Here is a 22,355-nt window from a genome sequence, read left to right on the forward strand (position 1 = left end):
TTAGACTGATATCCAAGTCCCGTGGCTGTTTGCTTTGTCCTGTTACAGTAAAACACTGTGTTGCAGAATCCAAGAAATGGCATCCGAGGCAGTTTGCCAAACATGCAGTGATTCTATGTTCTGCCAAGATAGCAGCCAGAAAAACTAAGAGCTGCAATCACTGTTATCAGTGACTGATGAGCAGCTGCATAACTGAACCCAATCTTGTGCATCTGTTGCCTATTTATTTAGCTATTACAGCTGCAGTAGTTAATTAGTGCTTGAAGTGATGACTACATAGAAAGTTAATCAGGAGTAGAAGTGTGGAGACAATGTGGCTGATGTTGCCTTTGGGTTAAGACTCCAGTAAACCCTGTCTGCACGGCAGCAAACAGAGAGAGGCGATCAGGGACAAAACAGTCATTAGCATTAGCTTCCTGTAATGAGGGAAAATAAGAATACGTGTGTGTGTGTGTGTGTGTGTGTGTGTGTGTGTGTGTGTGTGTGTGTGTGTGTGTGTGTGTGTGTGTGTGTGCGTTCATGTAACCTGTGTTATGGGTGTCAGGCAGGAAATTCCCACACAGGTTCTCTGCGTGAAAATCCCTTACAGGTGTTCAAGTGCTCTAAAAACACAAAGACAGATAAACAGTACTTTGTTTGCATATATTCTTGGAGTTGTTGCTAATAAGACACTAGTTTTCTGCACTGTTCTCATGCATACACATATAAATATTAGGTCACTGCCCTTGTATAAGTTTTGTTTTTGGGTTTTTTTTTGGCTCTGTCAGACTGCCATATATATTTTTTTAAACAGGTGACTTCAGCATTTAAGCTAAACAACATAAATGTTTGCATCCACATCATACAATTAGGAAAGTATGGAGTAACTCCATACAGCACTGCATTTTTACAAAATGCAGAACAAATTGTTATCCATTACTGCCCTCATGTGGACAAACTATGTAGCCGTGACAGTAGACTACAGTGCCCTTTGACCTTCCTAGGTAACCTCTGCAGCTTTGGTGGCACACCATATGCTATTGGACGGGCAACCAAGTTCATGGGAGTATTCGGTTTGTTCTATTAATTACATTCATACAATATAGCTGAACCAGCTGATGAATGACCTCTGTTTAGTTTCAAAGGTACATGAAGGTTACCAGCATGACCTCCTCAGTCATGATGGTTACATGATTGCTGCAGAAGCACTAAAATATTATTAACCGATATGGGGTTTTTTTTGTTTTTTATTAGCAACTTCTATGAATTAATGGAACTTACAGTTGAAGCATATCAGTAGAAATCTGTGAAGGGGTACACCGTCTTTAGTGGGTGGGTCTGGACCCCCAAGCCCCATCAATAAGGCCAACCTAAACTTCTGACAAGGAAAAAAAGTAAATGCTGAAATTAAAAATATAACATTGCATAAAAAAGAAATAATAATAATAATATAAAATAATAACATGTACTGGATGGAATTTTTTGAATAAGATAATACTTTGGCAAAAGTCTACATACAATATATTCTACACTACATTTTCAACTGCATTAAATTTATACTGTACTTAAATATGGGCTAAAAGATACAAGCTTTACAGATATCATATAATCATTTGTGAGCAAGCTTAACAAAGCCTGCTCATCAAAGCAAGAAACTGTCCAATACAAAGGGATATTTATATAGTAACAACAATACAAGAGGGTTGATTTATTTCTCGTTTAAAGAAAGAAATGTTTTTATCGCCTAAAATTATTATATGGTAATACGAAAACTAGAAGGTCTGCATCAGTTTGAAAAAAGTTAAGATTCTGATTGCTCTTGCGGGACGTGAACGCAGCATCACACCCTAATTTTTTCCAACATCCGGGTCCTTTGGAACCAACCAGTGTGTGTGGAAACTGGGTAAGGAGGGCAGTGAGGAGCGGTGGAAAGGCGGACTGATGACAGCTGTCACTGCGGACAAAAACACTAACAATCTCTGAAGAGAACCCGAATGGCTCACCCCTGAAACTCCAGGAGACAAGGGATAACACCTCGACAGTATCGCGGGTTATTTAAAGGTGTCGCGAAGGTGAGGTATTGTTTTTGGGGGGCTGGGAAATATGACTGGAGGATCAGTGCCAGTTTGCCCTGTCTGTCTCTGGAGAGTCGAGGTTAGCCCCACTAGCTATCCAAGCTAACTACCCAGCTAAACAAGTGAACTAGCTTTAGGTAGGTCTTCGGGACTGGGGGGGGTGGGGGTCATTGCCGGGGGATGGACACGTCTAAATAGTTCTCGTTTTCTAGAGCGTTAGCTGGACTGAAAGCTCAATGAGAACCTAATAAGGGAACTTTTCAAATATGAATTCGGGAACGACGAAATGCTAGTTAGCACTCCCAGTTAGCTCAGCAAAGAGCTAGCTAACAGTAGTTAACGCTGGTAGCTAACGCTAAGGAGCAACACATTGCCTCACTTCATTGCATTACTTTTGTTCTAACCCAGCTGAGGCCGTTATTTTGCCTTATTTTGCTTATATGACATGGTTTAGGGGATAATTCCAGCTTTGTTAGTGGGTGGTAACTTAACCCAGCTGATTAATGATGGGTGGCTAATCACCCTATTCTTTGTCAAGGATCAGTATTCGTTAAGTTGCCTGCGGCGTCTGTGACTAGTGCGTTTGACTCTTGGACCTACGCGGTTTAGCTCATCAAACGTCTGCATGGAGTGCTCATGTCTCACTTGGATCCTCTGACTCAGCCAGATCCTAAACTAGGCGTTTTCCCCCCCGTGTCTGTACCAGCCATCCACAGTGGGCTTTTGTCTAGTGATAATGTTAACTCTAATATTACTCTTGTGTCTATCAACGCATGTGGAATACCCATTACATCAACTTAAAATGCAAGCGTAATCAGTAGACAGGTATTGTTTGTAGATTTTTTTTAACTAATTGTGTTATTCATTCTGTACACTTTATCATGCTGTGTTTTGGATTGGTATCTCCGGCTGATTTAAGCTACCAGAGCTCCTTCTATATGCATGTCACATTAAAGCTGGTTCATGTCAGTCACAAGTGTTTATCCAAAGCCCTTGTGGGTGCCATACAAGGGTCTGTTTTTGCAGGAGTGAAAATAAGAGATATGAAGTGTCTGAGTTGGGAGTGCAGAAAGCATACACAGTGAAACACAGCCAAAAGGCATATGTCTAATTATTCTATCATTTGACTTTGTTTACTGACTTGTTGAAATTATTTTTATCTGCTTTTGTTCCTCCAGGAATTAACACACGTTTCCATCTCCTGGGCTTACACAGTATGAGTTCCAGTACTAACATGGGGACACAAGGCACTGGTAGAAAGCGTGCTCCTCTAAAAGATCGGTTCTCAGCAGAGGATGAAGCGCTGAATAGCATTGCTCGTGAGGTAAGGTCATTCATCACTTACATTAATTTTGAAGCTTACTGCAATGAACCTGGGATGCTTTCTCCATAAAAGGTTCCCCTTATGCAATCTGAATCAATGCAAATCTGATTTTTATTCAGCTCAAATGTTCTTGTTTATCCTCGTTGAGATAATGGGGGCTTCAAGTATAGACAGAGGACTGATTTGTCAGTTTAAGGGTGGCTAACCTGGGCAACAGAACCATCACTTTTTAAAACTACCAAGTAGTTTCTTAAGAGCATTGTCAGTACTCATATGCTTGCCTAAGCACCATTATGGTTTGTGAGAGCCCTTTTAAACTGAACATGGCGATTAAATCTTTTGCCTAAGCCTTATAATGTAAATGCATGTGCCTACTTACTTTTTGTAACCCTTATTGTATCGTTGCAATTACTTAAACCAAAGAAAAAACTCAGGTCATCTTAATGATTTTTCAGCAATGTGAAGCATTTCAAGAAGACAGAAGCATTTTTTTACTTACATTTATGTGAATTCAAACAAAAAGAATTAAAAATGTTAATTATCTTTTTGCCTGAGAGATTGTGGAAAGTATTTACCAATAGCTTTTACACCATTTGAAACTGCGCTAACAATTTTAGAGCCCAGGTTTAGAGTAACCTGGTTGACCTTACTAATGTTCCTGTGTTGTCTTTTAAAAAACTGGCTGAAAGTTGAGACCAAAGGCTACTCAGCAGAACTTGTATGCGATCTGTCAGGTTTCAGACTAGGTTAGCTATCAGTTCAGTTTAACAGCACGTTGAATTAGAGAGGTGTACGAAGACTGCAGGGCGACTGATGTTAATTTGAAGTGTGGTGGTCAAAGTTGCATTATCAAAAACCTTAATATCTATATTTAGATATGGATATTTGTGTTTTGCTAGTTAAGTTGTGTGTTTCACCCCAAGCAAGTGAAGACGGCTTGTTTGGAGTCCACAGAGGTTGACTTCACTTGTAGTGTTTTTGTTCACGAAGGAAAAACACAGGCAAAGAAAAAAGCTGCCTGGCTTGTAACGACATGCCCTGGGATTATTCCATTTTGTTCCACTACAAGCCTTTCATTCCTTCACTTTTCTCCACAATATTGTGGATAACAGCAGAAAAAGCAAATATTGTTTTTGGTTGTTGTTGTATTGTTTTAAATAGTTTTTAAAGGGATCTTTATATTCATATTTGCATGTAATAGTGATTCTGCAGGTTTTTTTCCTGTAAAATTTAGGCTAAATCAGATAATTTCTTGCCTTTAAAAGCTTAAACCTAACGGTAAATATCAGCCTTTAGTTGATGTTTATATTGACCTTTGAGAGCGAAGTCTTTGATGATCGAAAATGGTGCAGTTCCTCATTCTTGAACTCTAAGCACAAGGCTCCATTTGCTCTCTTTATAGTTACGCAGGCTCATCATAGAAACATGAGTCATCCAACCCTCCCAGTCAGGTCCTAAATCTCATTCTCTTTGTGCTGCTAACCAGAGATTAGGCTGTTTAGGGAGTTCAAGGGGTCAGTGTCTAACTTGTTTCACGTCACCACCTGCCCAGATTCTTAAACCTCTGCAGCTCCTACCTTGTGGTCAGGAGAGCCGAAAGTCGACCAGTCTAAAGTCTTGGCACAGTCCCCGACTGAGAGTGACTGTGAATTTGAGCCTGCACCATCACCAGACTAGTTCTGAGGCCCCTTACATTACTGGGCACTCAATCTTTGGAATACTGGCAGCTTACAAATCAAGCAGGGGCCAAGTATTAGAATTAGATTACCACCTCATAGGTGTTGTCCCTCAGATAGGGATCTAAGGAGTCAAGTATTTGAACAAAGCCATGCACGTCTTTTTTGATGTAGAGAGAGGAGTGTCTGTGCACAAACTATAGTTCATAGTCCATTTGATTTCATTTGTGATATCACCAAGTCGCTGTTGCAATGGAAAGTGTACAACTTTCCTTATATGGTTAGGAGTGTTAAGAGTTCAAAGAACAAAGCACCTATTACAGTCTGTGTTCATAAGCGTTTGGATGGCTGCTGGGATACAATCACTACCACTCCTATCCCCATTAAAACCAGTTTTTAACAATTATTATTTGGATTTCTAAAAGTAAGACATAGAGGAGTGAGCATTTTCAAGGACTAGTTGAGTATAATTCAAAGAGAGCAGAGACCTGGTGGTTTGCTATTTACAGGACTAGTATAGAGCACATACTAATCAGCTATCATAATTATTTCCACTGGAGTTAAAACAAGCTCAAACAGACCTCTCTTGTAAATGTAGCATTGAGTCTCCTATGGAGCGCACAAACACAACATAACAATCTTGTTTAGCAGATTGTTGCATAAATAAAGGTCAATTTAAAAAAGCTCGATATTGACTGTTTCATTTCAGATTGCGATAATGTACAGTATGTTATCTATATATTAATATTATTACATAAATTTCAGCATTTACTGCTGAATTTATTCTTCAGAATTGTAGGTGATTAAAAAGTTATTGGTCAGTTTCTCACAGCCCGACATTTTCCAGTTATTACAGACTGAAAGTTTTTTGTTTTTTTTTATTTTGCAGAGAATTGGGGTTTAATTACAGTAACCTTGACTAGAGATTCCTCATTCCACATACTTATTTTTAATTTTACAATAACTTTGACATTTACATTAACTTCTTGTACAGTGTGTGTTTTGCTTCAGGTTTTACAGTGGCATTTTATAGATCATGTACCGATTAATCTGCTCTTTTCTTCTTCTTTTTTAAATAAGTTTCACATTTTCAGAGAGCTCAGATGTCTTGAAGTGTTTTCTCAACACCATTCGCAACACTCAAGTCACTTTACTTTGACATAAACCAGAGGAAAAGGAGCCATCTGTTACATTTCTTATTACCTGAATTTTGGTGAATATCCCCATATGGTGGATTAATCTTATTGCCTCAAGTGTAGGAGGAGTGTTTAATGGCGAACTTCTACTGCTCGGGTTACCTTCTCAGGCCCATGATGTGGCAGTCAGAGAGCAAGGCTGGATGGGCCAGTCTATAGATAGGACAGACAGAGAAGCTCAGCTGTGCTGCTGTGCAGAGCAGGTCATACTGTCAGACAGATCAACAGGTGCAGAGCACACGGCCAGCCATCTCATTTGCTTTCTCATTTGGTCTCTCTTACACACTTGCAACTTTACTTCCTTTTTCACCTTGTACAAATCACAGTGCAGGATATTAAGTTTACCATAAGTCAAAAGTTTGTTCTGGCAAAAACATGGCTACCACGTGTATCCCCAAATAAAACTGAACATCCAAACCACAACTTATTTTTCATGAGCGACTTGCTTAAAATATTGAAGTTGCTATTATATGTTCATGAAGTTGGTAAACTATTATTAATCAAAATTAATTCTTGAAACTGTGCTGTTAGACTGTCTACTTGCTGTCTACTCATTGCTCCCTCTACATCGCTATCAGTCTTTGTACAGGCTGCAGGAATGACAGAAACCAGGCAATAACAGGGCTTAATTTGAAATGTTTTAATTTGGAATATTTATCAGCCAATGATGTTGTCATTTTAAACAGTGAAAGTGAAAGTCAGCGCTGACTAACAGGTACTTATCTTTGCTAATTAGTATGGTTGTGCCAATTGTGAAGGTCTGGCCTGATAACAATGTTGAAAATAAAAAACTGGCTGCTCTTGATGTTGCTAATTTAGTTTATTTATTGTTTGTTTTGTGTGTTTAGGGGTGTGTGTTTGGGTTTTTTTTTCTCTCTGTCTTTCCCCTTTTCCATTTGTGTGGGGGTAACAAAGAACTCTGTATTTATCACTCTCTCTTTGAACACTGGTGTGAAACGGAAGATAGAAACATCAGCCGCTTCCATTGGTAAATGTCATCTTATTTGCAGATGTCAGTCAGTGGTGCATCTTTCCTAATGAGCAAAGAGAAAGGAGGACTAATGGGTTTGTTTTTGTTGGAACTTAACTAATTTTGCCAGCCTGAGTGTGAGTTGAGTCACTTCTGTGACCAAATAATGTTTCACAGTGGCACTCTGGTTTTCAGTCACAGAGCAGTGAACTGCTTGCAGTGTTGATCCCTAATGTCTTTTAAGAAGAGAACACTGGCAGGCTTTAGTTGGAAATGCAGCAAGGACAAGATCAGAGTTTGGTTGATGTATTTTAGCTGATACTAATCTATTAAAACATGTCTGGATATGAACATCTCTAGCTTGTATTTGTTGTTAGGATTAAAAGATAATTCATCTGCTAAACAAGATTGTTAAATTGTGTTTGTGCGCTTCAGGCTATTATTGAAACGGGAATAGCATATGTCCACAGGCCTTCGATTCTGGCAGTGGAGATAAGAAATTGCTGGAATGCTGACAGTGTTTGTCTGCAGTGAGATACTGTACACACTACCCCCAGTATTTATGGACTGCCTTTTAGCTAGAGATAAAGAGCTTAGTTTCACGAACAAGTTTGCCATTCTCTGTTTGTGGCATGTTTAGTTTCAGAGCATGTTTGGTATGCCGTTAGTATTCAGTACCCAATGAAAGGCTAGGCTACATAGTCATCTGTGTCTAATCGGAGCTGTGAAGGGGTTGCTCACATTAGCCTCCATGCTCTGTAAAATTATCTCCTGTTTATAATCTGACTCACTACAACAAATTGTGCAATAAAAGAGGAGTTTTGGTATTCAGGTTAGCTTTTATTTATAGCTGTTTTGTGCTTCAGGGTCACTTGGATATTGTGAAATTGTTTTCAGGCTGACTCATGATGTTTTTTTGTTTGTTTGTTTTTTTTCTATTTGCTCTGCTTCTCAGTTTATTTGTGCGCTATCGGCATCTCCCCTTGTGAGGGCTTTAAATTAGCCCTCCTGAAGCTAATGGTTAGCACATGTTGGTGGGGATGAGGCATCCCAAGCACTCAACGGGAGCTGTGTCACAGAGGAAGCTGGTCCGCAAGGGTCCACAATGTAATATGGGCTCTGCAAAGTTTCCATACCGTAAAAAGACAGACGTTTTAGACCTGTAGCAATATTTGAGTTTAGAAACAACAACAACAAAATCAGCGAATATTAATGTTATTTTAGTCGAGGCAAAACAAAGTTCAATAGAGAAATCTTTGATATTGCTTAAGAGTAAGGTATTTACAGAGCAGATCATTTTACAGTTACATTGAGTGGTCTCTACTGTGTGATTAAAGCAGTGTTTGTGAAATAAAAACAAATCTATCTTTATTATTATTTTCTTTTTTAAATAAGCGCTAATTTGTCTATATCATCCTGGTAGATCCATAAACTAGGTCGTTTTTGGTGATTTGTTATTGTTGATGTGTTGTTAAAACTAAGCAGGGCTTCATCTTATGTGACAGCACAACCTTCAAGTGAGTGTGAAGAAATGAAATCAACCCACGTCTGCCAGAGTGCCTTCTCTTTTACAGGAAACGGTTCAATATCCAAACATACTCATGTAAATTCTACAGTGTGATTATTTTTATTGCAGCTCCGCTGTCTCTTTTTTACCTTTTATAAGTTTCCATTTGAGATTGACAGGTGTGTTCATGTTTTGTGTCACAGGCGGAGGCGAGGCTGGCAGCAAAGAGGGCGGCTCGGGCAGAGGCAAGAGACATCCGAATGAGGGAACTTGAACGGCAACAGAAAGAGGTAAGTGGACCTGATAGGCAAAGATACTCTGACTGTAATTCAGTCCATCAGGTACTTTGATTTACTGCTGTGTCTATTAGCACAAATGTTTTGTAATTTTACTATGGCATTTGGTCTTGTTTTCTTTCTGCTAATCACATTTTAATGTTTTGTCGCTACCTCCTGTTTGCAAAGTGCTCATCTGCATCCACAGCAGACGATCTACAAGCTGTTGGCTTTATAGCATAAAAGAAAGTCTACAGTGACAGTTCACATACAGAAATATACCCATGGAAAGAAAAAATGAAAGTGCTGCATGTCCACAAATCAACAAAAAATCTTCTATTCCTGGTTTAAATGTCACCCAGTTTTTCCGTTTCAGCAGTTTTGAATGAAATATGATTGTATGTTTTTCCTGGCATTTCCTCCCTCTGCCCAGCTTTCTTACCGCTCATCCAGCAGTAGCAGCAGAAAATGGGGTCAGATCCACCAGTGGATGGTAGGCCAGTGAGGCAGTGTTGTTGCTTCCATTTCCACTAACACAGCCTGTTGTGTGGGACTGAGTCCCAGTCAACCCTGACCATTTAGCTACACTTGACTCGCTGACTACTATGTACCTCACTGTGGAAATATGCCTCAACAGTGTATTTGCTTTGGAGACACCGTAATCTGTGACTATGTGTATTTGGAGAGCAGGCTTTGGCCTTTGACTTTATTTAGAGTGGGTGAGTCTGTATGTAAGGAGGCGGTTTGGACCGTTAGCTGTACTCCTCCAGCTACTTAAGAAATGATAGTGTCTTAAATGTTTATGAACTACTTCTGCATGAAATTAATCTGTGTGTTGGTGTGTTGATGCAGAAAAGAGGTTTTCACTGTGTGCTGTTTAATGAGACAAAGGTTTGTAATATATTAGCATGTCTAGTTTATCATTAATCCTGCTGTTTTGCTTGAAAAGGCTAACATTTGCAAATGTTTATGACACCCATTTGGTGATAAACACGCAGAGGTTATTTTGAATGGCTCGGGCTTTGCACAGCAACCAAGTGTTCCAGTGATCTCTCTGCTTTCACTCCAACTTTCCTTCCTGAATCTAGGCTGACGCAGAAAAAGCCAGAGCCTCTAGTAGTAGTAGATCCAGCAGCCGTCATCAGCGGGTCTGTATCTCCCCTATATACTTCCTCTTTGTCTCCCTCTATTTCCTTTTCTTATTTCCCCTTTAGGCATACAGTTAATCTCTCATCACTCATGTGTGTGTCTCTCTCTATCTGCTTTTCTACTGTGACTCCATATTTCCACATTAACAGGGGCTGGATGATGATGTCACGTCAGTCCGCAGCTACAGGGTGCGTACATAATACACCCCTGCCAGGTTTATTAAGTCTGCACACTCATAGGGGCACACTGATGTGTGAAAGCCGTTGCTCTTGTGTGGAAACCAGTTGTTATATATATTAAGATTCGGCTGAACTGCGTTTTATTTTGACAGTATTGACTGTTGCTTTAGTTTTCTTTGAGAAATTCCCTGCTTATCTTTTTTTAATGTTTTTTTTATTCTAAGTCATCGTCATCAGGAATACGTGACTTGGGGTCTAAGAGTCGATCCAGTTCCCGTAGAAAAGATGCCTTGGTTTGTTCTCTGTGCATATGTGTGAGAGTAGTTTGAAGGCTAAATAGTAGATTCACCTAACCTTATTTTTGCAAGCAGATCTAACTCCTAGATGGCAACTGTTTTAGAGTAGTTACCTTTTTTGTTGAAGTTTCTCATCTACTAATCTTGAAATACCTTTTCAGTGCAGTTTGCACCATGATATTTTCTGAATGCCTGGCTTTATGATTCTGATTAATTCATAAGAAAACTTGGTGTGACATTTTTCAGCTTTTAAATTCTTTTTTTCTTTGTGCTGGAAATGCATGCACATTGACACTGGTTCTTAGATATCATAATGGTATATTTCTACCCACTAGTATATGCTCATAGTACTGTATTGTTTGCCCTGCTTGTGGTCTTGGCTGTGAAATAAAAGTGATACAGTGCTTTCCTGAGGTGTTGTAGCTAATATAAGGGCAATATAATGTCACGTTACAGGTTATATGTAATTTTAGTAGTTTTCCTAGATTGTTGACAGGCACCCTGATGGCCTCATAATATAGCACACACAAGTGAAGTTTTGCAGATAGATAGATATCTATAGAGAGAGAGAGAGAGGATTTTGTCATAAATACAAATGATACAATGCTTTTAAAAGGTGTTATAGGCACATAAATGCCCATTGTTAGGCGGTTGCCAGGTGATATAATGACAACATCATATCTGAAATGGATAAGAACCTTGTGGGCCCTGAGTGGCAGTGTGCGTGTCAAGTTTGGTTGCTCAGTTCCTGGTCGTACTGCATGAGTTGGCAGACAAAGAAACAAAGTCACAGATTCTAAACTGTGTAAGAATAGCAGGGTGTACAGTACAGCATTACCAAAAGCTTTTTCAAAACACAGTTATGTGTCTAGTACACCAAACGTATGCATGCATTTGTAGAAGTTGACCTAACAGCATCCCAGATGTTTTTTTTGTTTGGTTGTTGCTGTTGTTTAATCTTTATCCGATCATAATTCTGTGGTCTCTCCTCCTCAGTCTGATGGCATCTCTACTAGCTCTGTGCTCAAGAGTTCACGCTCCACTGTATGAAACTTAGGTGTTCGCCATTCTTTATAACTTTCTTTTTCTTGAAGTTCCTGTTTCCCATTACAGCTGCATTTTCTTTCTCTTTGCATTGTTTTTCTGTGTTGAACAGAGTTCTGTGTACAATGATCTGCATAGCCATAAGAAGGCTTCATCCCGGTCCTCAAAGAAAGACCTTCTGGTCAGTGTTGTTGTCTTGGCTGTGATCTCAAGCATGGAGATGGTGTAGAGTCATTGTGGTGGCTTGCAGTGGTATTTTCTTGGCAGCTGACTTTACCCTTTACTCATCATCACTGTGTGAAGTGGCGCATAGATCAAGAAGTGTTAATAAAACACACACCAGAGGATGAAATTTCTGTTGGTGGTTATATCCTTCCAGACTGGGCTGTACCACGATCAGAGGAACTACACCAGCCTAACAAAGACCAAACCACCACCTCTTCTCTCCACCTCTACCTATCGGGTTGGTCCTTTGCTGTGCAACTTCTAGTTGACAGACACTCACTGAAAATGGAGCCAACTGAAGCTGACTATTCCTGTCTGCATGGTGTCGTTTAGTGGAGTTTTTATGTGTTACATATTTGTTAGATATTTGCAATAAGGGGCATTGTTTGTGTGTCATAATAATCAGGGTAGAGAGAAACATACCAGTTGGCGCATAGTGTTGCTCAGAACTTTATACCCACACTTCTTAAAATCATTTGAATTCATGTAAATTACTCTGACCAGGGTGTTATTTAAATGGACATGTCATGTCTTATCACACTTTGAGCTCAAAGTCCTAAATGTGTTAGGTTCAGCAAAACATTCGTCCTGTTTCCACTCGTTGCTTCTCTTTATTCTCTCACCACCTCACTTTTCCACAATGGTCTGCCTCTGTCCTCTAAGGTGACCTTTCCCTGCTCCTTTCCTCTCCAACAGGCCACCACTTCCTCACCCTGCACCTCCGGCACAGGGCTGTCTCGCAGCTACAGCACGGTCAGTTTTTGTTCTCTAAGTGGCCAGCATCTCTGCACGCTTCTAGTTGCCTTCAGAGGCAGACCTTCCCCCTCTGTCACAGCCACGTACATGAGATTGGATGCCCAGTGTGGCTGGGTCTGCTTATATTTAGCTCCTGGACTCTCTGCGCACTTATCTGTGGGCAGAGATTTGTGCTTCGGTTAGATAAGACAGAAGTCTGTGTGAAGCCAAGGCTTCTGATGTGGAGCACTGAAACCAAGCTGAAGTTGGAAAACCAAGTATTTGTTTATTGCATGGCTAAAAGAGAGTCTGTTTAGCCTGTTTAGCTAGTGCGTCATAGATTTATGTTTGCTCTCATGTTTTGCTGAGTCCTACGTTGTCTCCCACGTGTACCCTCAGGCCTCTATTTGCGACGACGCTGGCCTTTACGGCTCAGGCTACAGTTCAAGAGCTGTAAGTCTTCTGTTTGTCGAACCACGTTATTTTTGCATTGTCATCCCACAGCAGTTTACTGTTATGCCATTAGTGTGATGTCTGGCTCCATGCTGATCCTGTCCTCCTCCTCATCCCATCCACAGCCCTCTGAATACAGCTGGTACTCCTCTGGAGCCAGCTCCACTCGTAGCAGCCCTGTGGTGAGCACCTTAAAACCACCGCCAGCCTGCATGAGAGCACCCAAAAACCTACTGCTAACAGCCTCCTCCTCACCTCCTCTCACCGTTTCAGGAAAGCATTTTCGACAGACATTGTGTGACCAGTTCTGTGCAGGTTGAGAAGTTGTAGCAAGGTTTAACTTGGGTCCAGCTGATGCATCTGAGATAATTATCCTAAATGCATAAAATTGAATTAGGTTTCTTACTGCTGCTTTAAAGTAAATCAATTCTATTTAAGACCAAGACTTCGATTTCTGTCAGTTGCTGTTTGAACAAGATGTGTTAGAGAAAGTTTTTGGCATGGAGATGTATGAAATTACATTCATTCCTCATTTTGTGACGTTTGTCTGTTTGTATGTGTGCGTATTTGTGTCAGTCTTCCTCAGATGATGACACTGTCAGCAGTGTGTCCCAGGAACGCGGTAGCAGAGGCAGGAGGGACAGCGGGGTGAGCTGTAGTAATGGGGTAGTTGATGTGCCAGTAAACTTAAGCGCCTTTGCTTCTTTGATTGTATTATTACTGGGCAAGAGATTCAGCTCAATACACATCATTAATGTAATACTCATCTGTACTTATCCTGTCTCATGTCCCTCTCTTATTCTGTCTCTGCCTCTTTCTCTGTTCTCTTCATCCTGCGCCTGTTGTAAGTAGTCTTCTGACTTCTCGGACATTAGTGAGTCGGCCGCTGATTATTTCAGCCGCTCCAACCGAAGAGGCAGTATTGTGTCTGACCTTGATGATTTGAGTATTCCAGATTTGGATGCTGTAAGTGACCAAACAAAGATCCAGACGGTGTGCTTGGGAATGGAGTCTAACACAAATTACTTACAAATAAAAATGACAGAAGTAGCTAACGCACGATTAAAAATTATATTTGGTATTTAAAACTCATACCACTTTTCTTGTTTGTTTGTTTTTGGGTGGAAATTTATCTGTTATTGATAGTAGGGTGCTGTGGGCCACTGCAGTGGTTGTGAATGCAGCATGGACTGCTGGGTATCTAATGTATTGGTGTCTTGATCCTTTTTCAGCTGTCAGCTCTGTAGTTTTTGTGAACATGCAGCACTTTTACCCAACTCATATTAACTTGTAAACTGCCTGATTTTACAGATGAGGAAACGGCTTCAAGCTTGACCATACAGGTTGTATGTTCCTAATTTATTGCATGAATATGAACTAAACTGATGGGGGGTGTTTTCTTTCTTTCTTTGCAGCTGGATGAAAAATGTGACAAGCAGTATTCAGATTATAGTCGAGTAAGTGCCATTACTTTTTTTTTCTTAAGCAAAGCATTAAATGATCTCCAATGAAGGTGTTTTGGGGATACTGTGCAAAATACACATAATAGCCAGTATTATTTCTACACATAACAGACGTCTTGCCAGCAGCCTGAAGCAAAAACAAATCATTTGTTCTCTTTTTCTTAGTTGAAACTGTGAAAAATGCCCTAATGTAACAGTTTGACAGGCAAAAAATGGAACAGGTGAAGATGACAGACCTTAGAGGTCCTTAAGAAATAGGGCATAGACCTGACACAGGACCTCAAAAACGCATCTGACATACTGTTCGCTAAAGCCTCAGAAATGGTCTCAGCAGAAGTGTGGCTGTCTAGAAGCTGTTCTTTAGTAAGGGGAACAGGGAGAAAAGACTGAGGTATGCCAGGTTACAAGAGCCGAACCGAAAATCAGTGGCAACAGGTTTTATGGAGTAATGAATCCAAATTTGATTGAGGTCGGAATATTGTTGCTTTTCAGACATGTAGCGCACACCAGAAGATGATCTCCATCGGATCATTTCTCACTGTTAGAGAGGCTTTTGTTTGGTTTAGGCAAGGGTGCATCCTGGGTAGAGCATACAGGTGCCAGGATGTGTGTCACCCTCACTATGTTATTATTATGTTATCTCACATCAACGCAAGGCAGGGTTAGCGAGTGTTTCATTTCAGATCGCACATACAGCTTCACCAGGTAGCGCTAAGAAAGGGTGTGTGTGTGTGTGTGTGTGTGTGTGTGTGTGAACAACTATAGTACAATTATACAAAGGAATGTGGAGAGCAGAATAACACCCAACACATTTCTGTTTCTGATTGCAGCTATTGCACTCCTCATCACAAAGTTAATTTAAAAAAAATTAAATGTAATGTCTGAGTTGTCAATAAATCAAATTCCACTGGGAATTAATTTTCTGTATTACATGCAAGCACAAAAAATGGGAATAAAAGTAACCTAGTGTATACAAACAGCCGTTTGGGAGTCTGAGCTGGTTTCTCTTTCAGGTGGATTTGAATAGAAAAGGATTACTCAAGAGCCATGTAGTATCAGATGATTGCTTTGCATCATGCTGTGCTGCGTTTGTTTTTCTCACTGGGGTTTGGGGTACTTTATGTCCTCAGCCATCCTCCCGCTGTGCCACCCCAGGCCTCTCGGCAGCCACCCTGGCATCACTGGGTGGTACCTCATCACGTCGAGGTAGCGCAGACACCAGCAGCGCCTACGACCCCGACACCAGTCTGAGTGAACTTAGGGTAAGAAGTTCAAATGCACATAGTGTCACTTTTCTCTAATAATTAGTGAATAACTGATTAGAAGTTAGCACATGAAATTCCAATTTGATTTTGGATGTTTGATTATTGTATTTTTGAGCCTTTTACGTAAACACATATTCTTTCTGGAGCGTTGCCTCTGCTGCCCTCCTGCTGTTCTTTGTGTCTGCTTTAACCAGTTTTCTGTGTGTGTGTGCGCATGGGAGGACTGGATGGGACATGTGCCCATGACACTGTCTGTCTCTAAGTGGGCATCTGTATGTCAGCTGGACTGTTTGACATGGCAGCACGGGTGCTTTGTTGTCTCTCCCTTTTATACTCCCCAACCTCTCTGATGCCCCAGTTCACCCCAACCATTCCCTCCATCTGCTCTACAGGATATCTATGAACTAAAGGACCAGATTCAGGATGTAGAAGGGCGGTACATGCAAGGGCTTAAAGAGCTGAAGGTAGAGGGGCTTGAGCTCACAGCATGTCTTCTCTTGTCCTCTGGGAGCAGCATGACTTCACTAACTCACACTGCCTCCCCACTCACACCCCTTGAAGTCTGTCCTGTAGCTCCTAACACCACAGCTGTTTCTTTGCCTGCTACCAGTCAGAATTGTGCAATGACCCTTTATTTCTGCATGGTCTTCTCCCTCTTCCTGTTTTGATCTTAAATGAAGACACTCCCTCAGTTAGTGCTGGTTTTTAAAGTCTTAAGAAGAAGAGTAAAAGCTCCACCTGCTGACAGATCAGTCGTTCTTTCAAATTATTTCTTCCACCCAGGCTTTCTTTGGCACAGGGTTGAATGGCCCTCTGGCTCACTGACTTTCACAGCAACTTCCTGTCCTCTAAGGAAGGAAACTGTATGTTTTTATTGATAAGAGTAGTTTACTAACAATCTTATGTTCTTGATAGTTGGATACAACTGGTGCACTTTAACTGGTTTTCTGCTTTCTGGTGCACTCATAGTTTTTTCAGAGACCCTGCCTTATTTCACTGCTGAAAGTGGTTGAAGGCATTTTTATTATTGTGTGATCATTTTCACCATTTGTGCATTACATAGTCCCAAATTACATATTCAGTATTTTTAATAGCAGTTTTGTATTTTAAATATCTTTTTATTAATCTGAAACTTAAACATGTGTAGCATGTTTGGCCATTTCATGTTTGATGTGTTACAAAAGCTGTTCTTATACCAGAGAACGCACCTGTTGCATGTAGGTGAAGTGTGCAATAATTTATTTATTTTTTTACATATTAACATGTTGCAAACCTTTATCAGGAGTCACTCACAGAGGTAGAGGAGAAGTACAAGAAAGCCATGGTATCGAATGCACAGCTGGACAACGACAAAGCCAACCTCATCTATCAAGTGGACACACTCAAAGATGTCATAGAGGAGATGGAGGAGCAAATGTCAGAGATGAAGAGGGAGCTGGAAGAAAAGTCGAAGGTGATAAATCTCCCGTGTGGTAACCTGTAACGTCACAAACTCTTTTTACAGAAGAGTTGTGGCTAAAACGTCCTGTCTGTGATTTCAGGATCTAGAAAGACAAAAACACACATGTACAGTTCTCCAGCATAAACAAGAAGAACTGAAAGAGGGAATCCGCCAGAGAGATGAGCTTATAGAGGTATTGTTGAACCTTAAACTTTTTTTCAGCCTAGTGTTGATGTGTCTGTACTGGCTGCGGAAGATGTTCGGAAACTACTGCACTAGCTTGATAAGGACTGATTGGCACTGGCCTGCCACTACATCCTCTACCATAGATCCTGTCTATTGCTCTGACAGTTCTTCTCATTTCATATATCCTATCAATCATTCATTTCTATATCTATTCCTATTCCAGCTACATCTGCTCTAATTAGTGTCTTTTCACACTGTTTCACCAGTGTCTGTCTTTTTGTCTGTATACATGTGCATTTTCACTTCTTTGTTCCATTCAGTTTTTCCTGTTTTGTTCCCGTCCTGTGTTGTGTCCTCTTGTTGTTGCTCAACACCACTCCAGGAGAGCCAGAAAATGCAGACTAAGTTAGATGCCCTCACCAGAGAGGTGTTTGACCTGCAGGAAACGATAAACTGGAAGGACAAAAAGATTGCGGTAGGAGGTCCCATGCCGGTGCTCTGACAGAACATGAGAGGCAATCGATGGCTGTGGGGGTTTTTTTTTGTCCCCCTCTCCGCTCCAGCTCTTTGGCCTCTCATGCTGTCTCTGCATGATGGAGACCTTTAGGCATTAGCACATAACAGAACCCATTCACATACGGTTTGGATTTTTGCATGTCAAAATAACAGATTTCAGTTTGATTGTGTGGCCTCAGCTAACAATAACAGTGTACTGGCACGGCGTTAAAGCCTGCTGTGGTCAACATTTCTGGAAGGATGGTCATGTGAACTCTAAGAGACATTAAGTCCATAAATTGCAGCATGAGATGCATGTTCCATCTGTGAATTGGTCATTTGTTAATGTAGTCAGCATCGTGTTAATGTATAGTTTTTTGTGAGAATCAGAAGCAGTGCCCCTTCAACCCCCTGTGCTCTACCTTTCCTTTTAATCTTTCCCTTTAACCCTCAAAGCTCGTCACCTTGTCCTCCTCTGCTCGTGTGCTGTTTGTTATTACGTCCCTCTTGTTTGTTCGATATGCACAGTGCATGTTTGTGCATGGTACCTGTCTTGTTCCAGCATGTGTGGCATTGCATGTCTATCCAAAGTCTATCCAACTTCTCTGCCTCTTCTCCTCTCTCTTGTCTTCTCTCATCCATGTGGCCAGGCCCTAGAGAGGCAGAAAGAGTACTTTGATTGCATTAGGAATGAAAGAGATGAGCTCAGAGATGAGCTCGCTGACATCAAGGGGAAATCCAAAGCAGGAGAGGTAGGTCAACCGAATGACAAAAAAAATAAAGGTTACCGGAAAGAGTTGCTGGCCAAAGGATTTTGTTGTTGTTTTTTTTGTTCTTCTTGGAACTAAGCCTGCTGTTTTGTTGTTATACTTTTTACTTCCACCGCTTTGTTTTTCTTTCCGCTTTCTTTGCTGTTTCACTTATTTTAATTAGTAGTTTTTTTGTTTGTTCCCCTGCTTCCTACTTGTGCGTAACTTTTGGTAACTGCTGAATTTGTTCTTGACCCTGACTGCGTTTCATTAAATAAAATTCCTAATGTATGCAAACATTATCACTGTAGTACTTGGATCTCAACATGGTAACTTTCCTGAATGGTAAAAAAAACCAGTCAATAACAGCAATGTGAGTTCAGATGATGAGAATGCACACTGCTAGGACGTGTTGTTGTAACAGTACAATAGATTTAACTGGAGTCAAGTTTCTTTACCCACTGCCAGATGGGGTGACGTTATCTAACATCAAATTTTGCAATAATATTAAAGTGTTTTGCAAAACCTGTCAGAACACAAGCAGAACATTGTTTGAAGCCATCATTATTCTCATCAAGCAGTTGTTGTTTCAGTCCAGTTTGTGCTTTCAGGCTTGGATTAGTGCAGCCTGTGCAGTGTCAGGGTGTATAACATTGGAATGAATGTCTCGATCCACACGTTTAAACATCTACAAATCATTAACTGTTACATCCTGGAACCACAGCACCCACTCACAGGGATGGTATCCTATTTAAAAAAAAAAAAAAAAAAGAATAATAGAAGAAGGCTTCAGCTAGCTTTTTTTTTTTTTTTTTTTTTCTTAACTACAGAAACATGGGCTGGTCATCATCCCAGATGGTACACCAAACGGAGATGTCAACCATGAGTCTCCATCCTCAGGGATCACTTTGGTCTCCCAGGAGGCCGCCCAGGTGCTGGAGTCTGCAGGAGAGGGTCCACTGGGTGAGTTGGACCACCTGTTGCCTATATAGTGGGAATGTTTACAGCAAGCTAGGCATTTCATCAATTTTTCCTTGGAAAAGACTAAAAGTTCTCAGCTTGATTAAATGTACTCTCCTTGTGTTTTGTAGATGTCAGGCTACGGAAGTTGGCAGAGGAGAAGGACGAACTTTTGGCTCAGATCAGGAAACTGAAGAATCAGCTGGAGGAGGAGAAACAGAAACACTCAAAGGTGGACAGTTCGTACACAGATGGGGAGAGGATGGAAAACGGTACAGACCTGCACTTTATTGAAATGCAGAGTAAGTTGACCTCACTACCTGACCTACACGACAGCTAAACCGCAACCACCCCTTTTTGTTTTAACGTTGAAACTCTGCTCTCTGTAGGAGATGCCAACAGACAGATTAGTGAATACAAATTCAAGCTTTCAAAAGCAGAACAGGAAATGGGTACAATGGAACAAAATGTAAGTGAAATGTTTTGCAGAAACCTCAGTAAAAAAGTTTGTATTGTGGCTAAAACGGGAAACTAATCCGTTACGGGTTTTGTTTTTGTTTTTTTTTTTCTCCCCCAGATTAACAGACTTGAAGGGCAAGTCTCCCGGTACAAGGCAGCGGCAGATAATGCAGAGAAAATCGAGGATGAACTTAAAGCAGAAAAACGTAAACTTCAAAGAGAGGTAACAATACCTAAATCAGTTTTAGCCCGGAGCACAAACCTGATGTGGCAGAATGTTGACTGTGTTATCTCCCTCTGCTCCCCCACAGCTGCGCACAGCTTTAGATAAGGTAGAGGAGATGGAGATGACCAACAACCACCTAGTAAAGCGCCTTGAGAAAATGAAGGCCAACAGGAATGCCCTTCTGTCACAGCAATGAGGCAAGGCAGCGTCACCACAGAAGCCCTTAAATTCGCACCTCAGACCTCTGACTGCCATATTGCGACTGGAGCACATTTCCATTTTCAGCTGTAACACTTTGAGATTTGTAGCTAACCAAAAACACTTAAAACCTGTAGCACAGGCAAACGAACTGAACTGTTTTCTTTTTTTTTCCTAAATCAGAGACATTGGTTTTGTGTGGGAATGAACTCAGAAATACGACTAATAAAACTACACAAGTTGCTGGGAGATACATCTGAGGACATTTCTCTACTCACTACTTAAAATTTCAGAGCTTTATACTACATCATGTTACCCATGAGATTTATTTCCCTCTGACTGGGTGCTTGACTGTACCTTTTGTTTTGTTTTGTTTTTGTTGTGTGTTTTTTTTTGTTTGTTTTGTTTTTTTGTTCCATAAGTTGCATGAATGAGTATAATGATGCTTTTTAAACAATTCAACCCTGATGGCTGCTCCAGCCCCGCACCTTCCTGACTTCCTCTCACACAGTGAAGTGCCTTTTCACACCAGGAGATTGGGGGTCTGCACCGCTTAATAAAACAATAATTGTTTTAACAGGTACATGTATTTAAAAAGGAAAAAAATAAAAAAATAAAGGTGCAGTTATTATTTGAATATATATATATATATATAAAACCAACTGTGTCTGCTGCGGTTTCTTTGAAATTTTTCAAATATTTAAAAGATTTCTTGAAAATAAATGTGTCATTTACAGAAGTGTGAAGTCCATTTTATTTTTTTATTTTTTATGTAGGACAATCGACCTACATTATTTCTACATAGATCTTAAGGCACTTTACATGTTAGGTACAACAGTTCTACTGGGAACTGTTGTACTACTGGGGATCTACTGGGATCTTCCCACACTACCATCATAGGGTTTACAGAGGGGGGTCCAAATCTCTGGGTGAAAATCCCTTGCTGATGCCAGTGGTCACAGAATTGTCAGACTGCTTAAAGCTGCTAGGACGATAACGATAACCCAACCACTCGTCACAACCAAGTTGTGCAGAAGAGCATTTTCTTCTGCAACAATATGTTGAACCTTAAAGCAGATGGGTTACAGCAGCAGAAGACCACACTGGATGCCACTCCTTTCACCTAAGAACAGGAAACTGAGACTAAAAAGAAAAATGCCCCCTGGGCTGATTTCTGCTGCAAGGTAGGATCATTGTGTGATGCTGTCACATCAGCATGGATCGAAAACTCTGCTGAATGTTTCCAGCACTTTTGAATCCGTGCCATGGAGAATTAATACAGTGCTGAAGGCAAAGGGGTGTCTAACCTGGTACTAGCAAGGTGCACCTACTTAAGTTCTGTCTCTTGAACCTAAACTAAAAGCTGGTTTGACAGGAGAGGGGTCTGATGGCTGATGATGTGCCACTTTTGGATACTCTTAGAACAAGAAGTAAGCTGTCACTCTGAGACTGAGAGGCTCCATTGAGATCATTTCTCATTCATGTGAGGAGAAATGAAATTAATTTAACAGGGAGCCAGTGAAGAGAAACTAAGCTGTTCTTATTAACCAAGAGGTCTTCATTTGATTCTAATACTGAACAGAAGCCCAAAATGTTATCAGGGGCCAAACAAGGACAATGCTGGTTTAACCACATACACCAGATACTCTTTCAATGTTCAACCCAACCATTATAGCGCCATCTTATGGTCAAATTGCTGGCATCCTGAAAGATGGTTTCAAACCAAGAGGATTTTAAAAACCTCAAATGAAGCCCATCATTATGGCCCTTTAGTGATTCTTTTATGAGCTAAAAATACTTCAATGGCCAAGCTAAAGATTCATGCTAACA

At 40.6% G+C, this 22,355-nt stretch overlaps 1 protein-coding gene across 14 annotated transcripts; it reads left to right on the forward strand.

Annotated features, from left to right (window-relative positions):
- The first annotated feature begins 1,877 nt into the window (after window positions 1-1,877).
- On the forward strand, window positions 1,878-21,240 carry lrrfip2 (leucine rich repeat (in FLII) interacting protein 2). 14 transcript variants are annotated; one of them, XM_063491179.1, is made up of 26 exons: window positions 1,878-2,051; window positions 3,233-3,378; window positions 8,931-9,017; window positions 9,436-9,495; window positions 10,091-10,150; window positions 10,301-10,339; window positions 11,623-11,670; window positions 11,783-11,851; window positions 12,050-12,133; window positions 12,592-12,648; window positions 13,030-13,083; window positions 13,209-13,265; window positions 13,660-13,731; window positions 13,936-14,049; window positions 14,499-14,540; window positions 15,677-15,808; window positions 16,204-16,275; window positions 17,094-17,264; window positions 17,353-17,445; window positions 17,821-17,913; window positions 18,584-18,685; window positions 19,513-19,645; window positions 19,774-19,944; window positions 20,032-20,111; window positions 20,220-20,324; window positions 20,413-21,240. In XM_063491179.1, the coding sequence occupies exons 2-26, from the start codon at window positions 3,271-3,273 to the stop codon at window positions 20,521-20,523; spliced, it is 2,214 nt and encodes a 737-aa protein (XP_063347249.1). In that variant the 5' UTR covers window positions 1,878-2,051; window positions 3,233-3,270; the 3' UTR covers window positions 20,524-21,240. The 14 variants fall into 14 exon arrangements, with proteins under 14 accessions (XP_063347249.1, XP_063347251.1, XP_063347250.1 ...); XM_063491181.1 differs by lacking the exon at window positions 13,030-13,083; XM_063491180.1 differs by lacking the exon at window positions 11,623-11,670.
- Window positions 21,241-22,355: the final 1,115 nt, after the last annotated feature.

Source organism: Pelmatolapia mariae, linkage group LG13 (genome assembly GCF_036321145.2).
Source record: "Pelmatolapia mariae isolate MD_Pm_ZW linkage group LG13, Pm_UMD_F_2, whole genome shotgun sequence".
NCBI lineage: Eukaryota > Metazoa > Chordata > Actinopteri > Cichliformes > Cichlidae > Pelmatolapia > Pelmatolapia mariae.